The sequence below is a fragment of the Ammospiza caudacuta genome, chromosome Z (assembly GCF_027887145.1).
Source record: "Ammospiza caudacuta isolate bAmmCau1 chromosome Z, bAmmCau1.pri, whole genome shotgun sequence".
NCBI classification, from domain to species: Eukaryota; Metazoa; Chordata; class Aves; order Passeriformes; family Passerellidae; genus Ammospiza; species Ammospiza caudacuta.
The window spans coordinates 87,429,323-87,451,861 of NC_080632.1; the positions used below are offsets into that span (position 1 = coordinate 87,429,323).

A 22,539-nucleotide genomic window follows, 5' to 3' on the forward strand; every position below is an offset into this window, starting at 1 on the left:
AACATATACATATGTACATATTTGGGTATATATGTCATTTTTATGGTCACATATTGATTTTATATGCTTGTATTTGTATATATTCATTTTGTATGGTTATATTTGTAATTTCTGTAGCTATATTTGTATTTTGTATGGTTATATATGTATTTCATATGGTTCTATATTTATTTTATATGGCTGTATTTGTATTTTCTATGGTTACATGTGTATTTTCTATGGTTCTATACACACTTTCTATGGTTCTGTATTTATTTTATATGCCTATATTTCTATTTCCTATGTGTGTATACATATATCCATATTTGGTGATATACGTCATTTATATGGTCATATATTGATTTTATTTGTATATATGGTTATATATGAATTTTATACAGTTGTATTTGTATTTTTGTTGTTATATTTGTATTTTATATGGTTGTATTTCTATTTGTATATATATATATACACAAATATCCATATTTGTACATATGGTTAGATATGGATTTTCCATGGTTATATTTCTATTTTATACGGTTATACATTTATTTTCTACGGTTATATTTGTATTTTGTAAGGTTATACATTTATTTTCTACGGTTATATTTGTGTTCTCCATATACGTATCCATATATCCATACTTGTACATATGCTTATAGATGGGTTTTTAATGGTTTTATTTGTATTTTGCATCTATGTATAAACATAGAAATATTGATATATGGTTATGTTTGTGTTTTATATATGTATATTTGTATATATGGTTGCATTTGTATTTTATATTGCCATGTATGTATTTTATATGGTTATATATGGATTTTATATGGGTATATTAGTATTTTGATATATATATCCATATTTGTATATATGGCTATATATGTACTTTCTGTGGTTCTATTTGTACTTTGTAAGGTTATACATTTATTCTTTTTGGTTCTATTTCTATTTTCCATATACATATCCATATATCCATATTTGTACATACGCTTAGAGATGGATTTTCTATGGTTCTATTTGGATTTTGCATATATCTATAAACATCGCAACACTTGTATATATGCCTATATTTGTATTTTATACATGTATATTTGTATTTTATGTATGTATATTTGTATATATGCTTATATTTGTATTTTATATATGTATATTTGTATATATGCCTATATTTGTATTTTATATGTATATTTGTATATATGCTTATATTTGTATTTTATATATGTATATTTGTATATATGCTTATATTTGTATTTTATACATGTATATTTGTATTTTATATATGTATATTTGTATATATGCCTATATTTTTATTTTATGTGTATATTTGTATATATGCTTATATTTGTATTTTATATATGTATATTTGTATATATGCTTATGTTTGTATTTTATACATGTATATTTGTATTTTATATATGTATATTTGTATATATGCCTATATTTGTATTTTATATGTATATTTGTATATATGCTTGTATTTGTATCTTATATGTATATTTGTATATATGCTTGTATTTTATACATGTATATTTGTATATATGCTTATATTTGTATTTTACACATGTATATTTGTATTTTATATATGTATATTTGTATATATGCCTATATTTTTATTTTATGTGTATATTTGTATATATGCTTATATTTGTATTTTATACATGTATATTTGTATTTTATATATGTATATTTGTATATATGCTTATATTTGTATTTTACACATGTATATTTGTATTTTATATATGTATATTTGTATATATGCCTATATTTTTATTTTATGTGTATATTTGTATATATGCTTATATTTGTATTTTATATATGTATGTTTGTATATACGCTTATATTTGTATTTTATATATGTATATTTGTATATATGCTTATATTTGTATTTTATATATGTATATTTGTATATATGCCTATATTTGTATTTTATATATGTATATTTGTATATATGCTTGTATTTGTATTTTATACATGTATATTTGTATTTTATACATGTATATTTGTATATATGCTTATATTTGTATTTTATATGTATATTTGTATATATGCTTATATTTGTATTTTATATGTATATTTGTATTTTATACATGTATATTTGTATATATGCTTACATTTGTGTTTTATACATGTATATTTGTATATATGGTTCTGTTTGTATTTTGTATGGTTAGATGTGTATTTGACATGGTTAAATATGTATTTTGTACGGTTATATTTCCAGTTTCTAGGTATGTATCCATGTAGACATGTTTGTATACGTGGCTATATTTGTATATATGTATCCATCTATCCATATTTGTATGTGCGCTTATATTTGAATTTTTTATCTACGTCTCCATCTAGACATCTTTGTATATTTCCTTATACTCGCGTTTTGTTTACTTTTATTCTATTTCAGATTCTTTCTATTTATCGTTTCGCGACCATTTGACGCTTGCACTTGAAACATTCCACATCTCCATTCCAAACAAATGCAGTTTTGATCTGAACACACTGCGATGGAGACGGAATAAAGGCAGATTCCAAACGCAGCACGAGCAGCGAGGCATGCAGGCAGGTACGGACTGCCGCGAGCGGACGGGCCCGGCCGGCGGGAGCAGATGGGCCCGTTCCACACGAGCGGCCCGATCCGATCAATCTCAGCGGAAGGGCCCAGGTGCGGCGCAGCCGCTGCCATCGGCCGTGTCACGGTCTGTCACGGGGGTGCCGCCAGCGCCGGCCCCGCTGCCGGCCGGCCGTGGATCCCTGCGGCCCGCGCTGCGGGGCTGCGGCACGGGGACCCCCACGGGATGCTGCGGGCCCGCCCTGGGATCCCGCAGAGCCACCCTGGGATCCCGCAGAGCCACCCTGGGATCCCGCAGAGCCACCCTGGGATCCCACAGAGCCACCCTGGGATCCCGCAGAGCCACCCTGGGATCCCACAGAGCCATCTACAGCCCCGCCCGGGGATCCCACAGAGCCACCCTGGGATCCCACAGAGCCATCTACAGCCCCGCCCTGGGATCCCACAGAGCCACCTACAGCCCCGCCCGGGGATCCCACAGAGCCACCTACAGCCCCGCCCGGGGATCCCACAGAGCCACCCTGGGATCCCGCAGAGCCATCTACAGCCCCGCCCTGGGATCCCACAGAGCCATCTACAGCCCCGCCCGGGGATCCCACAGAGCCACCCTGGGATCCCACAGAGCCACCTACAGCCCCGCCCTGGGATCCCACAGAGCACCCTGGGATCCCACAGAGCCACCTACAGCCCCGCCCTGGGATCCCACAGAGCCACCTACAGCCCCGCCCGGGGACGCTGCGGGCCCGCCCTGGGATCCCACAGACCCACCCTCTGATCCTATAAGCCCGCCCTGGGATCCCGCAGAGCCACCCTGGGATCCCGCAGAGCCATCTACAGCCCCGCCCGGGGATCCCACAGAGCCACCCTGGGATCCCACAGAGCCACCTACAGCCCCGCCCGGGGACGCTGCGGGCCCGCCCTGGGATCCCACAGACCCACCCTCTGATCCTATAAACCCACCCTGTGATGCTGCAGGCCCACCCTGTGATCCTACAGACCCATCTACAGCCCCACCCTGTGATCCTACAGACCCACCCTGGGATCCTATAAACCCACGCTGTGATGCTGCGGGCCCACCCTGGGATCCTACAGAGCCACGCTGTGATCCTATAAACCCACGCTGGGATCCTATAAACCCACCCTGTGATGCTGCCGGCCCACCCTGGGATCCTACAGACCCATCTACAGCCCCACCCTGTGACCCCTCAGCCCCTCCTGTGACCCCACAGCCCCGCCTGTGACCCCTCAGCCCCTCCTGTGACCCCTCAGCCCCGCCTGTGACCCCACAGCCCCGCCTGTGACCCCTCAGCCCCGCCTGTGACCCCTCAGCCCCTCCTGTGACCCCTCAGCCCCGCCTGTGACCCCTCAGCCCCTCCTGTGACCCCTCAGCCCCGCCTGTGACCCCTCAGCCCCGCCTGTGACCCCACAGCCCCGCCTGTGACCCCTCAGCCCCAGCCCCGTCCCACACGGGGTGCTGCCAGCGCCGGCCCCGCTGCCGCTCGGGTGCGGGTGCTCAGGACCCCCCTGCACGGAAACCCCTTCCCATTCCTGCTGGGGATCCCAAAACGCTTCCTACAGTCCCACAGACCGATCCCGTGATCCCAGAAACCCTCTGGGACCCCACAAACCCTCTGGGACCCCACAAACCCTGGCTGTGACCCCACAAACCCTCTGGGACCCCACAAACCCTCTGCGACCCCACAAACCCTTCCTGTGACCCCACAAACCCTCTGGGACCCCACAAACCCTCTGCGACCCCACAAACCCTGTGTGACCCCACAAACCCTCTGGGACCCCACAAACCCTGGCTGTGACCCCACAAACCCTTCCTGTGACCCCACAAACCCTTTGGGACCCCACAAACCCTTCCTGTGACCCCACAAACCCTGGCTGTGACCCCACAAACCCTCTGGGACCCCACAAACTCTTCCCACCATGGGGAGCTGTTCCCTTTCCTGTCTGTGACCCCACAAACCCGTCCTGTGACCCCATATTTATATTAATATTCATATCTACTTTATATATCTATAAATACATTAAATTAAAGAAATAGATAACTAAATTAAATTATATATGTATATTTATACTTAAATTATATATTAAATTATACTAATAGCAGCATGTATATTATATATACAATAGTATATCATTTTCTAAATATACACGATCATGGAATTTTATATTTATATGAATTTATAGAAATAATAGTATGTGTATTATATATATTTGTGTATTATTCTATATAAATATTAATATGTATGTTATATATTAATATATCAAAATATATATAAATATCTAATGATCAAATCAAACTACATATTTCTTTTTATACTGAAACTACATATTTAGAAATATTTTATATGTATTATTAATATTAAATTATATATCTTGTTAATATATCTAAAATAATGTGAATATTATTTAATTAAACCCTGACCCCACTGGGGACAATTCCACAGGGTTGGGGACAATCCCTGTGTGCCATCCTGGGGACAGTCCCTGTGTGCCATTGGGGACAGTCCCTGTGTGCCATCCTGGGCACAGTCCCTGTGTGCCATTGGGGACAGTCCCTGTGTCCCCCTGGGCACAGGCCCTGTGTGCCATCCTGGGGACAGTCCCTGTGTGCCACTGGGCACAGTCCCTGTGTGCCATTGGGCACAGTCCCTGTGTGCCATCCTGGGCACAGTCCCTGTGTGCCATTGGGGACAGTCCCTGTGTGCCATTGGGGACAGTCCCTGTGTGCCATTGGGGACAGTCCCTGTGTGCCCCTGGGCACAGTCCCTGTGTGCCATCCTGGGCACAGGCCCTGTGTGCCATTGGGGACAGTCCCTGTGTGCCCCTGGGCACAGTCCCTGTGTGCCATTGGGGACAGTCCCTGTGTGCCATCCTGGGCACAGTCCCTGTGTGCCATTGGGCACAGTCCCTGTGTGCCCCTGGGCACAGTCCCTGTGTGCCATTGGGGACAGTCCCTGTGTGCCCCTGGGCACAGTCCCTGTGTGCCATTGGGGACAGTCCCTGTGTGCCATTGGGGACAGTCCCTGTGTGCCATCCTGGGCACAGTCCCTGTGTGCCATTGGGCACAGTCCCTGTGTGCCATTGGGCACAGTCCCTGTGTGCCATCCTGGGCACAGTCCCTGTGTGCCCCTGGGGACAGTCCCTGTGCGCCATTGGGGACAGTCCCTGTGTGCCATTGGGGACAGTCCCTGTGTGCCATTGGGGACAGTCCCTGTGTCCCCCTGGGGACAGTCCCTGTGTGCCCCTGGGGACAGTCCCTGTGTGCCATTGGGGACAGTCCCTGTGTGCCATTGGGCACAGTCCCTGTGTGCCATTGGGGACAGTCCCTGTGTCCCCCTGGGCACAGTCCCTGTGTCCCCCTGGGCACAGTCCCTGTGTGCCCCTGGGGACAGTCCCTGTGTCCCTGCTGCCATCCGTCACCCCACTCCTCCCTCCCACTCCCATTCCGTGCCCCATCCCGATGCTTTGTGCGCGTTCCCCTTCCCGCCGTTCTCATTTCTGCGTGCCGCTCCCAGGCCCGACTGCTTCCCGCCCAGCCCCTCCTCCCTGCCCAGCTTTATTTCCACATCCAACCTCCCCCAAAAGTTGATTTTATTTATCCAAACTCCTCCTTTAACTCCGCGCCGGCAAGTTCAGACTTCACGGCCGGCCTGTGAATTCTGCCTAATTAAATTCCCTTTTTGTCGGCCCCTAACGAGGAGCACAACAAACCCTTTGTTTCTGGTGCCCGGCGGAGCGTGAGTGCCCGTGGAAATGCCCCCCTCGTTCCCAATTTGGGTTTTGTTCCCTGCATTTTCCCACATGTCCGTTTTCCAGCTGCCGCGCAAATCGCCGCCGCCGCTCGTGCGCCCCGCCACGGCTTTGGGGTGCGGCATCCCGAAAGATCCGCGGCCAAAAATCCACCAAAACCGCCAATTCTTTCATTTCATTCCCATTTCTTTCTGCTGCTTTTTTAATAATTATTTTCAATCCCTTCCTATTGGAAGGAATTTTAAAATTCATTTTAGTCACTGCATATTTTCAGCAAGTTTCTCTAAAGTTCAAAATTCCTTCTGCCCCTGAGAGAACAGCAACAAAGGTTTCTTGGAAAGTCAAACTTCAAGAATCCATGGAGGGGAAGGAGTTTTGAACTGGATTGTAGTGGGAAAACTGGTTTGCTGTGCTGGAGGTGGAAACTGGAGGCTGGAAATTATGGGCAGGAGTTTGGGGTTAGGGACAGGATCCCAAAATTATGGGCAGGAGTTTGGGGTTAGGGACAGGATCCCAAAATTATGGGCAGGAGTTTGGGATTGTGGGCAGGATCCCAAAATGATGGGCAGGAGTTTGGGGTTGGGGACAGGATCCCAAAATTATGGGCAGGAGTTTGGGGTTAGGGACAGGATCCCAAAATTATGGGCAGGAGTTTGGGGTTGTGGGCAGGATCCCAAAATGATGGGCAGGAGTTTGGGGTTAGGGACGGGATCCCAAAATGATGGGCAGGAGTTTGGGATCATGGAAAGGAGTTTGAGGTTATGGGCAGGAGTTTGAGATAACGGGGCAGGATCCCAAAATTATGGGCAGGAGTTTGAGATAATGGGCAGGATCCCAAAATTATGGGCAGGAGTTTGGGGTTATGGGCAGGAGTTTGGGATTGGTGGCAGGACTTTGGGATTGTGGGCAGGAGTCCAGAATTATGGACAGGACTCTGGGATTAGGGACAGGAGCCCAAAATTATGAGCAGGAGTTTGGGATTGGTGGCAGGAGTTTGGGATTGGTGGCAGGAGTTTGGGATAATGGGCAGGAGTTTGGGATTGGGAACAGGAACCCAGAATTATGGACAGGACTCTGGGATTTTGAACAGGAACCCAAAATCAAGGACAGGACTCTGGGATTTTGGACAGGACTCTGGGATTATGGACAGGAACCCAAAATCAAGGACAGAACTCTGGGATTTTGGACAGGACTCTGGCATTATGGACAGGACTCTGGGATTATGAACAAGAGTCCACAATTAAGAACAGGAGCCCAAAATTATGAGCACGAGTCTGGGATTACGGACAGGAATCCAGAATGAAGGACAGGACTCTGGGATTAGCGACAGGAACCCACATTTATGGACAGGAGCCCAAAATTAAGGGCAGGACTGTGGGATTAGGGTCAGGAGCCCAGAATTATGGACATGAGTCTGGTTTTATGAACAGGAGCCCAGAATTATGGACAGGACTTCAGGATTACAGGCAGCATTATGGAGAAGAGGCTGGTTTTATGGACAGGAGCCCAGAATTAAGGGCAGGAGCCCAAAATTTTGGACAGGACTCTGAGATTAGGGACAGGAATCTGGGAATTATGGACAGGAGCCCAAAATCATGGACAGGACTCTGGGATTAGGGACAGGAGTCTGGGAATTATGGACAGGAGCCCAAAATCATGGACAGGAGTCTGGGATTAGGGCCAGGAGTCTGGGAATTATGGAGAGGAGCCCAAAATCATGGACAGGACTCTGGGATTAAGGACAGGAGTCTGGGAATTATGGACAGGAGCCCAGAATCATGGACAGGACTCTGGGATTAGGGACAGGACTCTGGGATTATGGACAGGAGCCCAGAATCATGGACAGGACTCTGGGATTAGGGACAGGAACTCAGAATTAAGGACAGGAGTCCAGAACTAAGAACAGGACTCTGGGATTAAGGACAGGAGCCCAGATTTAAGGACAGGAGTTTGGGATTATGGACAGGGGCCCAGAATTAAGGACAGGAACCCGGAATCAGGGACAGGACTCTGGGATTAGGGACACGACTCTGGGATTATGGACAAGAGCCCAGAATTAAGAACGGGACCCTGGGATTAGGGACAGGAGCCCAGAATCCAGGACAGGAGCCTGGGATTAGGGACAGGACTCTGGAATTATGAACAGGACTCTGGGATTAGGGACAGGAGCCCAAAATCAAGGACAGCAGCCTGGGATTAGGGCCAGGAGTCTGGGATTAGGGACAGGAGCCCAAAATCAAGGACAGGACTCTGGGATTAGGGACAGGACTCTGGGATTAGGGACAGGAACCCAAAATCAAGGACAGGAGTCTGGGATTAGGGACAGGACTCTGGGATTAGGGACAGGAACCCAAAATTAAGGACAGGAGTCTGGGATTAGGGACAGGACTCTGGGATTACGGACAGGAGCCCAAAATCAAGGACAGGACTCTGGGATTAGGGCCAGGAGTCTGGAATTATGAACAGGACTCTGGGATTAGGGACAGGAACCCAGAATTAAGGACAGGACTCTGGGATTAGGGACAGGAACCCAGAATTAAGGACAGGAGCCTGGGATTAGGGACAGGAGGTGCCTCTGTGCCTCCAGAGATGCCGCCTCCAGGTTGCCCCACAGAACAACTCCCTCAAACACCAGGATCTGTTTAAATGCAAAGCCCAGGAATGTAAACTCGCTGCAAAGCGGGGAGGACAAACTCATATTTCAAGGCTCCTCTGCTGCCCACGAATTGCCCGAGTCGACAGTTTCTATTTATACATTCCCAGAGAAATGGAGATGTCCTTGTCATTTTGGCGTTTCTTTTTGTGGGGCTGCGTCGAGCGCTGAGCTCAGAATCCTGACTTGGCAGCGCTTACAAATCCATTAACTCCGCACCGGGAATGGGAATTTTGACATCATTAAAAAAGCAGCACAAAGTTGCTCCAAACCCCATCCCTAAAATTCCTGGGCAGTTTTGGCCATTCCTCCCCAGTTTCCCATTTTTCTTTTTGCAGCTGCCATAACAGAGGTGGTGTGAAAAGGAATTAATGTTGCCGCCGTGGCAGACACTAAAGGGAGAAAATCCCGAATCTGCCAGGCTGCGATGTAATCCCATTTGAGGAAATGTTGAAATCGTCGCTGCAGAAGGTTACAAAAATACGGAGCGGGCTGAGTCACATCCACGGCACGGAAAATTTTATCCTAAATGTTTACGGTTTAGCAATTGAAAGCTTTTAATGCTGTGTTGGGTAAACTTCGCTAATCTGCAAAAAATTCCAGTTCTGCTCGTAATAACGGGAAGGGAATCAAAGCTGCGGGGATGAAATGGGAAAATCCCATTAAACATCGAAAAAAGGGTTTGTGAAATATTCCTGCTCAGCAAAGCCAGGGAGGCGTGCAATTGGGAAAAGCAGAATTTCCCCACTGCCATTGCCACTGCCATTTTGCCAGAATTCTCCCATTGCCATTCCCATTGCTGTTGCCATTGCCACTGCCACTGCCATTGCCATTGCCACTGCCACTGCCACTGCCATTGTCGCTACCAGTGCCATTGCCACTGCCACTGCCACTGCCATTGCCATTGCCATTGTCACTGCCATTGCCAAGGCCATTGCCATTGCCATTCCCGTTCCCATTCCCACTGTCACTGCCATTGCCATTGCAATTCCCATTTCCATTGTCACTTCCGTGGCCATTGCCATTGCCGTTGTCATTGTCATTGCCATTTCAATTGCCACTGCTGTTCCCATTGCCACTGGCATTACCATTGCCATTGCCATTCCTATTGTCATTGCCATTGCCATTCCTATTTCCATGGCCACTGCCATTGTCACTGCCATTGCCATTGTCATTTCAATTGCCATTGTCACTTCAATTGCCATTGTCACTGCCATTGTCATTCCAATTGCCATTGCCATTCCCGTGCTCATTGCCATTGTCATTGCCACTGCCATAATCACTGCCATTGCCATTGTCGCTGTCATTGACATTAACATTCCATTGCCACTGCCATTGCCATTGTCACCGCCACTGCCACTGCCGTTGCCATTGTCACTGCCATTCAAATTGCCACTGTCACTGCCATTGCCATTCCCATGCCCATTGCCATAGTCACTGCCATTGTCATTGTCATTTTAATTGCCATTGCCATGCCCATTGCCATTCCCATTGCCATGCCCATGCCCATGCCCACTCCCATTTAAATTCCCACTGCCATTCCCATTGCAATTCCTGTTCCCATTGCCATTGCTATTGCCATTGTCACTGCCACAACCATTACCATTGCCATTTCCCACTGTCACTGCCATTGCCGCTGTCACTGCCCTTGTCACTGCCATTGCCATTGCCATTCCTGTTTCCATTGTCACTGCCATTGCCATTGCTATTGCCATTTCAATTGCCATTGCCATTCCTAGCGCCATTCCCATTGCCATTGCCATTGCCATTGTCACTGCCATTCTCATTGCCACCGCCGTTGTCACTGCCATCGCCTTTTCAATTCCCACTGCCATCGCCATTGCCATTGTCACTGCCGTTGCCATTTCAATTGCCATTGCCATTCCCATGCCCAGTGTCACTGTCATTGCCATTGCCACTGCCATTGCCATTGTCATTACTATTGCCATTGTCATTGTCATTCCCATTGTCATTGAAATTCCCATTGCCATTGCCATTCCCATTCTCATTCCCATTGCCATTCCCAGTGCCACTGCCATTGCCATTACCATTACCATTATCACCACCATTGCCATGCCCATTGCCATTGCCACTGCCATTGCCATTGCCATTGTCACTGCCATTGCCACGACCATTGCCATTGCCACGACCATTGCCACTGCCACTGCCATTGCCATTGCCATTGCCAAGCCCATTGCTATTCCCACTGTCATTGTCACCACCATTGCCATTCCCAAGTCCATTCCCATTTCCTTTGTCACTGCCATTGCCATTGCCATTGTCACTGCCATTTGCATTCCTATTCCCATTGCCATTGCCACGACCATTCCCATTGCCATTGCCATTGTCACTGCCATTGGCATTGCCATTCCCATTGCCATTGCCACGACCATTCCCATTTCCATTGTCACTGCCATTGCCATTGCCATTTCAATTGCCATTTGCATTCCTATTCCCATTGCCATTCCCAAGTCCATTCCCATTTCCTTTGTCACTGACATTGCCATTGCCATTGTCACTGCCATTGCCACGACCATTGCCATTGCCACGACCATTGCCACTGCCACTGCCATTGCCATTGCCATTGCCAAGCCCATTGCTATTCCCACTGTCATTGTCACCACCATTGCCATTCCCAAGTCCATTCCCATTTCCTTTGTCACTGCCATTGCCATTGCCATTTCAATTGCCATTTGCATTCCTATTCCCATTGCCATTGCCACGACCATTCCCATTGCCATTGCCATTGTCACTGCCATTGGCATTGCCATTCCCATTGCCATTGCCACGACCATTCCCATTTCCATTGTCACTGCCATTGCCATTGCCATTTCAATTGCCATTTGCATTCCTATTCCCATTGCCATTCCCAAGTCCATTCCCATTTCCTTTGTCACTGCCATTGCCATTGCCATTTCAATTGCCATTTGCATTCCTATTCCCATTGCCATTGCCATGACCATTCCCATTGCCATTGCCATTGTCACTGCCATTGGCATTGCCATTCCCATTGCCATTGCCATTGTCATTCCCATTGGCTTTGCCATTCCCATTACCATTACCATTGCCACCACCATTGCCACTGCCATTGCCGTTGCCTCTGCCATTGCCACTGCCATTGCCATTGCCATTCTCATTTCCATTGCCATTCCCATTGCCACATCCATGCCCATTGCCATTCCATTGCCATTTCCATTGCCATTGCCACACGGCCCCATGGTGTCCCAGCCCACGCCCCCACCCCACACCCATGAATCTTTATGGATGTTCTGGAGTCCAGCTGTGTTTTATGGATTTTCTGGAGTCCAGCTGGGTTTTTATGGATTTCCTGCAGTGCAGGGAGGCACAGCAGGGAGAGTTGGAATTTCCGTGCTTTCCTTGGCTTCTCCCAGCCTTTCTCAAACCGCCACAAGCTCCAAGAGCGTCCTGCAAGTGCCAGGGATGAGGGATGTGCATTGGAGCTGTGCAATCACGTGCGGCAGCCACAGCTTCGTGTTTTCCTTGGAAGCTTTGAAGGGAAGCGCTCGTTTCGCTCCTGGCTGGAGCATGACCACAATTCTGACATCATTTATTTACTTTGTCAAACTCATTAACCAGCCTTAATTAAAGAACCTTTAGCACAGAATCCCGGGATCGTTCCAGTTGGAAAAGATCTGAGTTCCTTGGACACCTCCCTTGCACTCCAAACAACATTCCCAATGTTGCCTCACCTTCTATTTCTCTGCTCCTTTGGGGATTTATTGATTAGGATTTCAAAACCCATTCCAAGTGTGTCCAAACTGATTTTGCATCACGAATCCACAGTTAGAGATCCAAAATATCAATCAAATATAAGGAAAATGGATCTAAAATGCTAAATATCACAGCATGGAAAATTGAAACCGATCCCTGTTTCCACCCTCAAGAAATGAAAATAAGGAATTGAAGGCCCCGGGATTTTATTCCTAATCCACTGCTCCCGATTGCCCCACCCCAGTGAGGGAGGAAATGCCATGTTCTTACTTTGTATTCTGGAATTGGCAAAGGGAGGAGAGAGATTGTCATGTGAGCCGAGGTCTCTGCTCGCCATGTGGTCATAGTGAGTCCCATCTCCATAGTTCTGGCAAGAAACGGGGAAAAAACACAATTTTACACCTCAGTTGGAAGGCTGCTCTAAAAAACATCATTTTTCCCTGCCGATTGGCCGGAACGACACATTTTTAGTGCCATTTCCAAGTTCTGTTCATTAGGAAAAAAAAGAGAATCCTGACTGGAGGCCTGGGTGATGTTCCCGAAATCCTGTGTGGGGCAAATCAGCAAAACAACGCTGTGGGAAGGGTCCTGGTGCTTAAAGCATGGCAAAAAGGCTCTGGAGGGAGGAGGTCTCCCGCTGGGGGAATTGCATTCCAGCAGGAAAAAGCGAGGTCAGGTTGTTTGCGGAATAATTCCTCGCCTTAATGCCCGGCCTCGATTGAAAATTCCCCGATCCTTCTGCGGCTCGTGCTCCTTTTCTTTCCGTCTCCCCACTTGCATTCAGGGCTTTGCAGGCAGAAATAATCGGTGTGTGCCAATTGCCCGATTTCCTTTTCAAAACATTTTTCCCTCGGAAGCAATACAAGTGTCAAGGGGAAAAAAAAAAAAGGGCAGGGAAATCAAACTGACAGATGGGAGCTGGCATGACGTCAGGGATGCAAAGCAGGAAAGAAGAAAAGGTGCTGGGATTCCTTCCTCGGAGGCACCGCGGGGAAAGCAGAGCTCCGAGGAGGGTGAGGAGGGGATGAAGATGCTCGTTCTCCTCTCATTGGGGAAGGGTTCCAATGAATTTAAGGAGGGCGCGAGGAAGGCGCTTCTGCTCTGTGTGTTTTAGGAGTAAAGTGGGGGGCAGAGCTGGGCTGCTCCAGTTGGGATCCAGCTGTGCTGCGGCAAAATCTGCTCTTGCCACCAAGGCACCGCCAGCCCCAAGTGTCAGAAAAATGTGGATCGCTGTCCACAGGCACAATTGAAGTGACTGAGCCCAGCTGGCTCCTAAATCCCAGAGAACGCCGGGCCAGAGGGAGCCCACGGGGAATTCTGCTGCTGAGCAGGGATTGTGGATGTGGCCGTGCCCAATTCCAGCTCTCAGGGATGTCCCAAATCTCAGAGGGAGCCCACGGGGAATTCTGCTGCTGGGCAGGGATCGTGGATGTGGCCGTGCCCAGTTCCAGCCCTTGGGGATGTCCCAAATCCCAGAGGGAGCCCATGGGGAATTCTGCTGCTGGGCAGGGATTGTGGATGTGGCTGTGCCCAATTCCAGCTCTCAGGGATGTCCCAAATCCCGGAGAAAGCCCACAGGGAATTCTGCTGCTGGGCAGGGATTGTGGATGTGGCTGTGCCCAGTTCCAGCACCCAGGGATGTCCCAAATCCCAGAGAATTCCGAGCAGAGGGAGCCCACGGGGAATTCTGCTGCTGGGCAGGGATTGTGGATGTGGCCGTGCCCAATTCTCAGGGATGTCCCAAATCCCAGAGAGAGCCCACAGGGAATTCTGCTGCTGGGCAGGGATTGTGGATGTGGCCGTGCCCAATTCTCAGGGATGTCCCAAATCCCAGAGAGAGCCCACAGGGAATTCTGCTGCTGAGCAGGGATCGTGGATGTGGCCGTGCCCAATTCCAGCTCTCAGGGATGTCCCAAATCCCAGAGGGAGCCCACAGGGAATTCTGCTGCTGAGCAGGGATCCTGGATGTGGCCGTGCCCAATTCCAGCTCTCAGGGATGTCCCAAATCCCAGAGAATTCCGAGCAGAGAGAGCCCACAGGGAATTCTGCTGCTGAGCAGGGATCCTGGATGTGGCCGTGCCCAATTCCAGCTCTCAGGGATGTCCCAAATCCCAGAGAATTCCGAGCAGAGAGAGCCCACAGGGAATTCTGCTGCTGAGCAGGGATCGTGGATGTGGCCGTGCCCAATTCCAGCTCTCAGGGATGTCCCAAATCCCAGAGAATTCCGAGCAGAGAGAGCCCACAGGGAATTCTGCTGCTGAGCAGGGATCGTGGATGTGGCCGTGCCCAATTCCAGCTCTCAGGGATGTCCCAAAATCGCCCAAATTTTCCACGGAGAGAGAGAAGGGTTTGAGCTGCTCTGGTGACAATCTTGGGCATGGAATGAAAGCCCCAGCACCTCCAATCCTAAAAATCCCTAAAATTCCAACTGTGCTTTGGGCTGGGGGCTGCCAGACCCCATCAGTAATTGCCTCATTAATATGCACTGAAATCATGGAACGGGACCTTCTGGAGCATCCCAAGGCCGGGGGTTGGAAATGGAAACGTTCAGAGGAGCCATTTTAATGAGAATCCGAGTTCCTGAGGGCCCAGGACTGCGCATTTCCATCTGCAGGGGATAAAGATGAGATTCACTTACCCTGGATGGACTCGGATGTCCTGCATTCCCCCAGGACCCTGAGCTAGTTCTGTCTTCTACATCTGGGGACAAAAAAGTTCTTTAGGCTTCGTGGCAAATCATTCCCGCCTTTTGGTGAGAAATTAATGCTTCAAATTAATCTCCTGGTGCCTTTAATTAAGGAAGCGGCTCCTGACCCCGGGGCTGCGATGAACTCATTGAAATTCACGGCGGGGATGGAGCCGGACCCTCAGCAACGCTGAGATTTCAGCGGCAGCGCGATGCCCGCCTGCCTGCCAAGGGACGAAATTCGGCAATTTTGGGGTCCCATCCTTGCCCGAGTGTCCAGCAGAAAGCGGGGACTGACAGACACGTCGGGCAGGACAGAATTCCTGAGGTTTCACCAGAATTCCTCCTCCAGTTTTCATGGCATGGAAGGGATTTTAGGGATCAGCTGTCCCAGGCCTGAAACACTTCCCTGCTTAAATCTTTCAGGTCAAACCCATCCAGGTTTAGGATCAGCTGGGGAAGGTGCTGACACAAAATCCACGGAATTTCCAAGGTTCCAAACCTGACACTTCCATTCTTTCCCCAGCTGGGATTTCCAAACCCATCCAGGTTTAGGATCAGCTGGAGAAGGTGCTGACACAAAATCCAGGGGATTTCCAAGGTTCCAAACCTGACACTTCCATTCTTCCCCCAATTAGGATTTCCAAACCCATCCAGGTTTAGGATCAGTTGGACAATGTGCTGACACAAAATTCAGGGAATTTCCAAGGTTCCAAACCTGACACTTCCATTCTTCCCCCAATTAGGATTTCCAAACCCATCCAGGTTTAGGATCAGTTGGACAATGTGCTGACACAAAATCCACGGAATTTCCAAGGTTCCAAACCTGACACTTCCATTCTTCCCCAATTAGGATTTCTATTCTCTCCCATAATAGATGAACACGTTAATAGCACGAGACACTCGGAGGTAAATATTTAATTAAGCTCCAGGAAAAAAAAAAAAAAGGGGGAATGAAACTGTGGATCATTTACCTGACAGATCCGATCAAGCATGCCATTAGGTTAATTAGGCAGATTTTTTCAAAATCACTCGTGTTATGTAACACACAATTAACTCCGGGGAGCCCCTGCTCACAGCGATGGGATGGGGATTTTTGGAATCAATAATCCACGGGTTTGGATGGGGAGAGGAGATCCCAAAGCCAGCAGGGAGCAGAAGGGTCGGAGTGATTGTGGAGTTGAAGGGATTTTTGGGATTGTCCAGCGCGGGGTGCTCCAAGTGGGGACACATCCAGGGACGGGGCGGCACCCCAAAAATCCCCGGCTCCTTCAGAAGGGTTTGATTTCCAGCAGTTCCATGCCAATTTCCCTGGGATTTCACCCCAAAAGCGGCGCGCCCCTCTGCGCAGCGTCACCGAGGAGCCCTAATGAAGTAACCCTGACGGATAAATCCATTTCTGCGTCCCTAATCAAATCCCAGCAGGTTGACATAAGCCAGGAACCGAATGCGGTTATTCCCTGCTAATTGGAAAAAGGCCCTTTAGTTCTCATTAAAACAATCTTGGGCATGGCAGGAGAAGGAGGATCCGGATTTCGTGGTGCCCAGGAAAAGCCCCAAAATGCAGCTCCGAAGGAACCTGGGTTCTCCAGTCCCTGCTCCCAACTGCTCCTCCCCCAGAGGGAGAGGAGGAGACAACGTGGATCTCCTGGAGGAAAAAGCAGAATTTTTGCGACATCCTCCATTTCCAGCTGGGATATGGAAAACTTCACGAGGTCAAGGTTGGGAGAGATCTTCTCATGGGCAGATTTGGGAATTGTCCTCAGGAATCTGGGACAAAGAATTTGGGACTTAAAGGATCACCAGGGATGGGTGGGGAGGAACCCAAGGATCCCAGAATCCCCAGATCCCTGAATCCCCTTCTCATGGGCAGATTTGGGAATTGTCCTCAAGAATCTGGGATAAAGAATTTGGGACTTAAAGGATCAGCCCAGAATCCCCAGATCCCTGAATCCCCTTGTCATGGATTCTCCCATGGAGATTTGGGAATTGTTCTCAGGAAATCTGGGACAAAGAATTTGGGATTTAAAGGATGACCAGGGATGGGTGGGGAGGAACGCAAGGATCCCAGAATGCCCAGATCCCTGAATCCCCTTGTCATGGACACTCCCATGGGCAGATTTGGGAATTCTCCTCAGGAAATCTGGGATAAAGAATTTGGGATTTAAAGGATGACCAGGGATGGGTGAGGAGGAACCCAAGGATCATCTCATTGCACTGTCCCAGGCTGCTCCATCCAGCCCAGAACGTTCCCAGCTTTTTGCGGCCACCTGGAGCGAGATGATCCCTAAATGCCCCCAGGATCTGCAGGAATTTTGTGTCCAACCAAGGAAGGTGAGGCTGCTGATTCGGATCCTACTGCACTTTGGGATTGCTGCTTCCCAAAGCCCCTAAACCGGGCCTGCTAATCCCAATTAATTTCAGCACGCCTGGTTGGTGGGTTGAGACCTTTCCTGCTGTTTTGCTCTTCAAAAGAACTTGGATTGATCCGAGTATTAGCTTGAAAAACGACATGAAAAACCCAGCTCGACAAAATACAGCGGGAGGATTAAAGAGGAAGATCAAGGCAAGAAGAAACCTGGATATTTGATAAGCTAAAGGAGTGGAAAATTTCAAATGCACATCCATTGATCCCATCTTTTTTTGAAGGTCTGGCTCTAAATATCATCAGCACATGAGAAGAAAAGCCCAAAACAACAGGCAGGGAGGTGATGTGGAAGAAGGACGGCATGAAGGCCTCGAACACTTGAGAAATCCACTTTTGCAATTAAACGGGCATTTCATTTTCTGCCTGAATTTCCACCAATATCCACGGAGAGCCGGAGACCGAGGCGGCGGCAGCGTAAACAAACCCGAACCGTTCCCAACAAAGAATCCATTGTGCTGCTGGGCTGAGCTCATCGCTCCCCACGTCGGCCCAGCAGCCCAACGCCGTTTATTTATCCAGGCCGTGCACCCGGCTCTGGCTCAGGGCTGCTGCACCCCAGAGTTCCAGCAGCTCCACGGAATTCCAGCCGGAGCGCCGCGAGCTGTCCCTGCTCCTTCCAGCCCAAAGACTGGTGCTACTGACCCCAAAAGTCAGAGGGCATTTTCTTATTTCAGCCTTTGCTTTGTTCCCCGAGCTGGAGAACAAATAAATCCCCAAATCTCTGCTGTTTGGGGAGAAAAAAGCCAGGAGCTGGATAGGAACATCCAATTGTGCTTTGAACAGAAAGGCTGAAACGAGGATAGAAAACCCTGACGTGTGTGTGAAAGCCAAATGAATTCATCACGGGGATGAACTCATCACCGTGGGACGCACAAAGCACGGCCAGGACGCCGCGATTGCTGTGCTGGGGACACACAGGTAGGGCTGGCAATGGTGAAATCCCACAACGGTTTGTTCTAAACATCAGGAACCTCCAGGAACCTCCTCCCAGCCTGAGGAGCTCACTGGGATTGCACAGACAATGGTGGAAACCCAAAATCACCAGTCCCACAATGGTTTGTTCTCAATACCAGCCCAAAGGAACCACCCAGCCTGAGAAGCTCGTTGGGATTTCCCAGACAATGGTGGATTCCCAACAGTCACCAGTGCTGGAATGGTTTGCTCTAAACATCAGGAACCTCCAGGAACCTCCCAGCCTGAGGAGCTCGTTGGGGTTTCATCCCTCTCCTTACACACAATGGAGTCACCAGTCCCACAATGGTTTGCTCTCAATATCAGCCAAAGGAACCACCCAGGAACCTCCTCCCAGCCTGAGGAGCTCGTTGGGGTTTCATCCCTCTCCTTACACACAATGGAGTCACCAGTCCCACAATGGTTTGCTCTCAATATCAGCCAAAGGAACCACCCAGGAACCTCCTCCCAGCCTGAGGAGCTCGTTGGGATTTCACAGACAATGGTGGATACCCAAAAATCACCAGTCCCACAATGGTTTGTTCTCAATATCAGGAACCTCCAGGAACCTCCCAGCTTCAGGAGCATATTGGGATTTCCCAGACAATGGTGAAAATCCAACAGTCCCCAGCCCCAGAATGGTTTGCTCTAAACATCAGGAACCTCCAGGAACCTCCTCCCAGCCTCAGGAGCTCACTGGGATTGCACAGACAATGGTGGAAACCCAAAATCACCAGTCGCAGTAGGCTCCTCGCTGAGGGAACTCATTAAACCTGGAGACCCTAAAGGTGGAAGCGCACCCGTGGCTGCCCACAGGAGAGGTTTGGCCACTTGATCATGTCCTCACCAGAGAACACCTCTGGAATCCCAGCTGGGAGAGAGGCCCCGGCTTTCTCCGAGCTGTTTGCAGCACATTCTGTACTTTTTCAGCCGACGGGTCATTAGCGACTAAATTATCCTTACGAGCGTCTTCTGAAAGGAATAAATGACGTTCCCCGCAGCACGGAAGGATAAATCCAGCCCCATCTCCCGGCAGTATTCATCCCTGTCGGGACTGCGAGCCGGCAGGCGCAAACAGAGGCGGCAGCGCTGCGCTCCCCCTGGCTGGAGGCAAATCCTCCTCAGCCTCAGGAAGAGCAAGGGGGGAATCCCGCAGGGCTGGGAAGGTCGCGCCGAGCTGAGGGGGCTGTTGAGCCCCGAGCAGGGCTGCGAGGGCAGCCGGGCTCGGATGTGTCCCTCGGTGCCCTCAGGGAGCTGCTCCAGCCCAGGGCAGGGCTGTGAGGGCAGCTGGGCTCGGATGTGTCCCTCGGTGCCCTCAGGGAGCTGCTCCAGCCCAAGGCAGGGCTGCGAGGGCAGCTGGGCTCGGATGTGTCCCTCGGTGCCCTCAGGGAGCTGCTCCAACCAGCTCCAAGCCCAGGATTTGTCCCTCGGTGCCCTCAGGGAGCTGCCGAGCCCAGGGCAGGGCTGTGAGGGCAGCTGGGCTCGGATGTGTCCCTCGGTGCCCTCAGGGAGCTGCTCCAGCCCAAGGCAGGGCTGCGAGGGCAGCTGGGCTCGGATGTGTCCCTCGGCGCCCTGAGGGAGCTGCTCCAACCCGCTCCAAGCCCAGGATTTGTCCCTCGGCACCCTGAGGGAGCTGCTCCAGCCCAGGGCAGGGCTGTGAGGGCAGCTGGGCCCGGATGTGTCCCTCGGCGCCCTGAGGGAGCTGCTCCAGCCAGCCCCGAGCCCGGGATTTTTCCCTGTGGGCTGTGAGGGCGGCTGGGCTCGGAGGAGCCCGGGATTTGTCCCTCAGTGCCCTGAGGGAGCTGCCGAGCCCGGGGCAGGGCTGTGAGGGCAGCTGGGCTCGGAGGAGTCGGGATTTGTCCCTTGGAGGAGCCCGGGATTTGTCACTCAGTCCCCTGAGGGAGCTGCTCCATCCCCGAGCCCGGCATTTGTCCCTGGAGCCCGGGATTCGTCCCTGGAGCCCGGGATTCGTCCCTGGAGCCCGGGATTTGTCCCTCGAGCCCGGGATTTGTCCCTCTAGCCCGGGATTTGTCCCTCTAGCCCGGGATTTGTCCCTGGAGCCCGGGATTCGTCCCCGCCGAGCTCCCCCCGTGCCTGGGGCCCGGCACATCCTGTTTACAGCCCGAGCTGCTGCTCCTTCCCAAGGCATCCGAGCGTGCCGATTGTTGTCCTTTGGAATATGGTAATTGGGATATTTTTACCCAGCTCCAGAACGTATTTCCAGCCCACAGCAGACTTTCGACAACAATGCAACTTGGAAAGCTGTAAATATGGGCCAATCATCCCCAAACACCCAGCTAGCCTTCAACACGTCTTGGCATTTGGGACAGCAGCTCCACTCCAAACATATGGCAGGGAAAGCTTTGCCTTTGCTCCCTCCTCATTTCGTTTTCGGGCTGTTTGAAGGGTTCTGTTCCCCATTTCCACCCGTCCAGCTGGGACAGGGATGTGAGGAGGCAGCGCTGGGGTGGCCATGGACACCACAACATTGATTTCCCTCCAGAAAATGCTAAATCCCTGCCGCAGTCCCGATCCAGGGGCTGCTCCCACTGCTCCAACATCGATTTCCCTCCAGAAAATGCTAAATTCCTGCCGCAGTCCCGATCCAGGGGCTGCTCCAAGCCCTGTCCTGGGACACTCCAGCATGCACAGAGGGAGCAATTCCTGCCCAGATCCCTGCAGATTCCTGCAGAGCCCAAGGATTTCATGAGCTTTGTTTAGAAAGCAGTAAACAAAGAGGGATGGCTTTAATGAAAAGGGACAAACAGCATGGAAGCAGCTGGAAGGGGTTTTTCTATCCCAACTGTTATTTTATTCCGGTCTTGAGTCACTTCCAGCCCCAAATGAAGCAATTTTAATTCAGGCCAGACGCCTGAGACTGGGTTTATTCACAAGGGCAGCTAAAGCAGGAGCAGGCTGGGCCGGTGAAGGTGTCCCTGCCCTTGGGACGGGATTTTCTTTAGGGTCCTTCCATCCAAACCAGCCCAGAAGCCTCCAGCATTAACTGGGAACTATTGCAGATCCCATCGCTCGCTCGGGGTTTGTCGTTAAAAAGCAAACTCCGATACATTTGTGCCTCTCGTGGCTTCGTTGTGCTCGTGGAAGGTTTTTAGCACCCTGCGCTTGCTCCTCAGAGAAGCAAAGGGACCTGGAAGAGCAAAGCCCAGCAGAGGCAGAGAAAAGCAGGGAAGTTCCCTTGGAGGGAAACCCAGGAATTCCCTCGGAGGGAAAGGCAGCAATTTGCTAGAGGCAAAACTGAGAAAAGGCAGGGATTTCTTTCTGTGGGGTTTTTGGGGGATTTTTTCAGGGATCTCATAAAGCCAGGAGGGATCTCACAGAACCAGGGATTTTTGGAGGATTTTTTAATTATTATTTTTGGGGAATCTTTCTGGGATTGTTTTTTGATTTTTGGGGGGGATTTTTGGGAATTTTGGGGGATTTTTGGGGGGATTTTTGGGGATTTTTTGGGATTTTTGGGGATTTTTTCAGGGATCTCCCAGAGCCAGGGAATTCTTCCTGCCTTCCCCTCTCAGCAGCTGCAGAATCTGCGATTGCGCAGGAATTCCTCCGCGATGGGCACACGAACCCCACATCCCCTTGAAGGAAGTTCCCACGCAGCCCCAACAAAAGCCATTGTGTGCAGAGCTGAATTAACAGCAATTAATTTGGTTTTATGGGATTAATTGGTGAAACACAGCGTGGCAAAGCTTGTGGGATTTGGATAAAAGCCCCAAATTTCCTGGCCAATTCAGCGGGGAGCATCAGCTGAGGGTCAGGAAGCC

At 49.6% G+C, this 22,539-nt stretch overlaps 1 protein-coding gene across 1 annotated transcript in view; it reads right to left on the bottom strand.

Moving 5' to 3' along the window:
- Positions 1 to 22,539, bottom strand: part of TCF4 (transcription factor 4) — a 124,299-nt gene that overhangs the window by 74,502 nt on the left and 27,258 nt on the right. Inside the window, 2 exon segments of the mRNA XM_058823341.1 lie at positions 12,963 to 13,059; positions 15,331 to 15,392. Coding sequence (XP_058679324.1) covers positions 12,963 to 13,059; positions 15,331 to 15,392 — 159 coding nt within the window.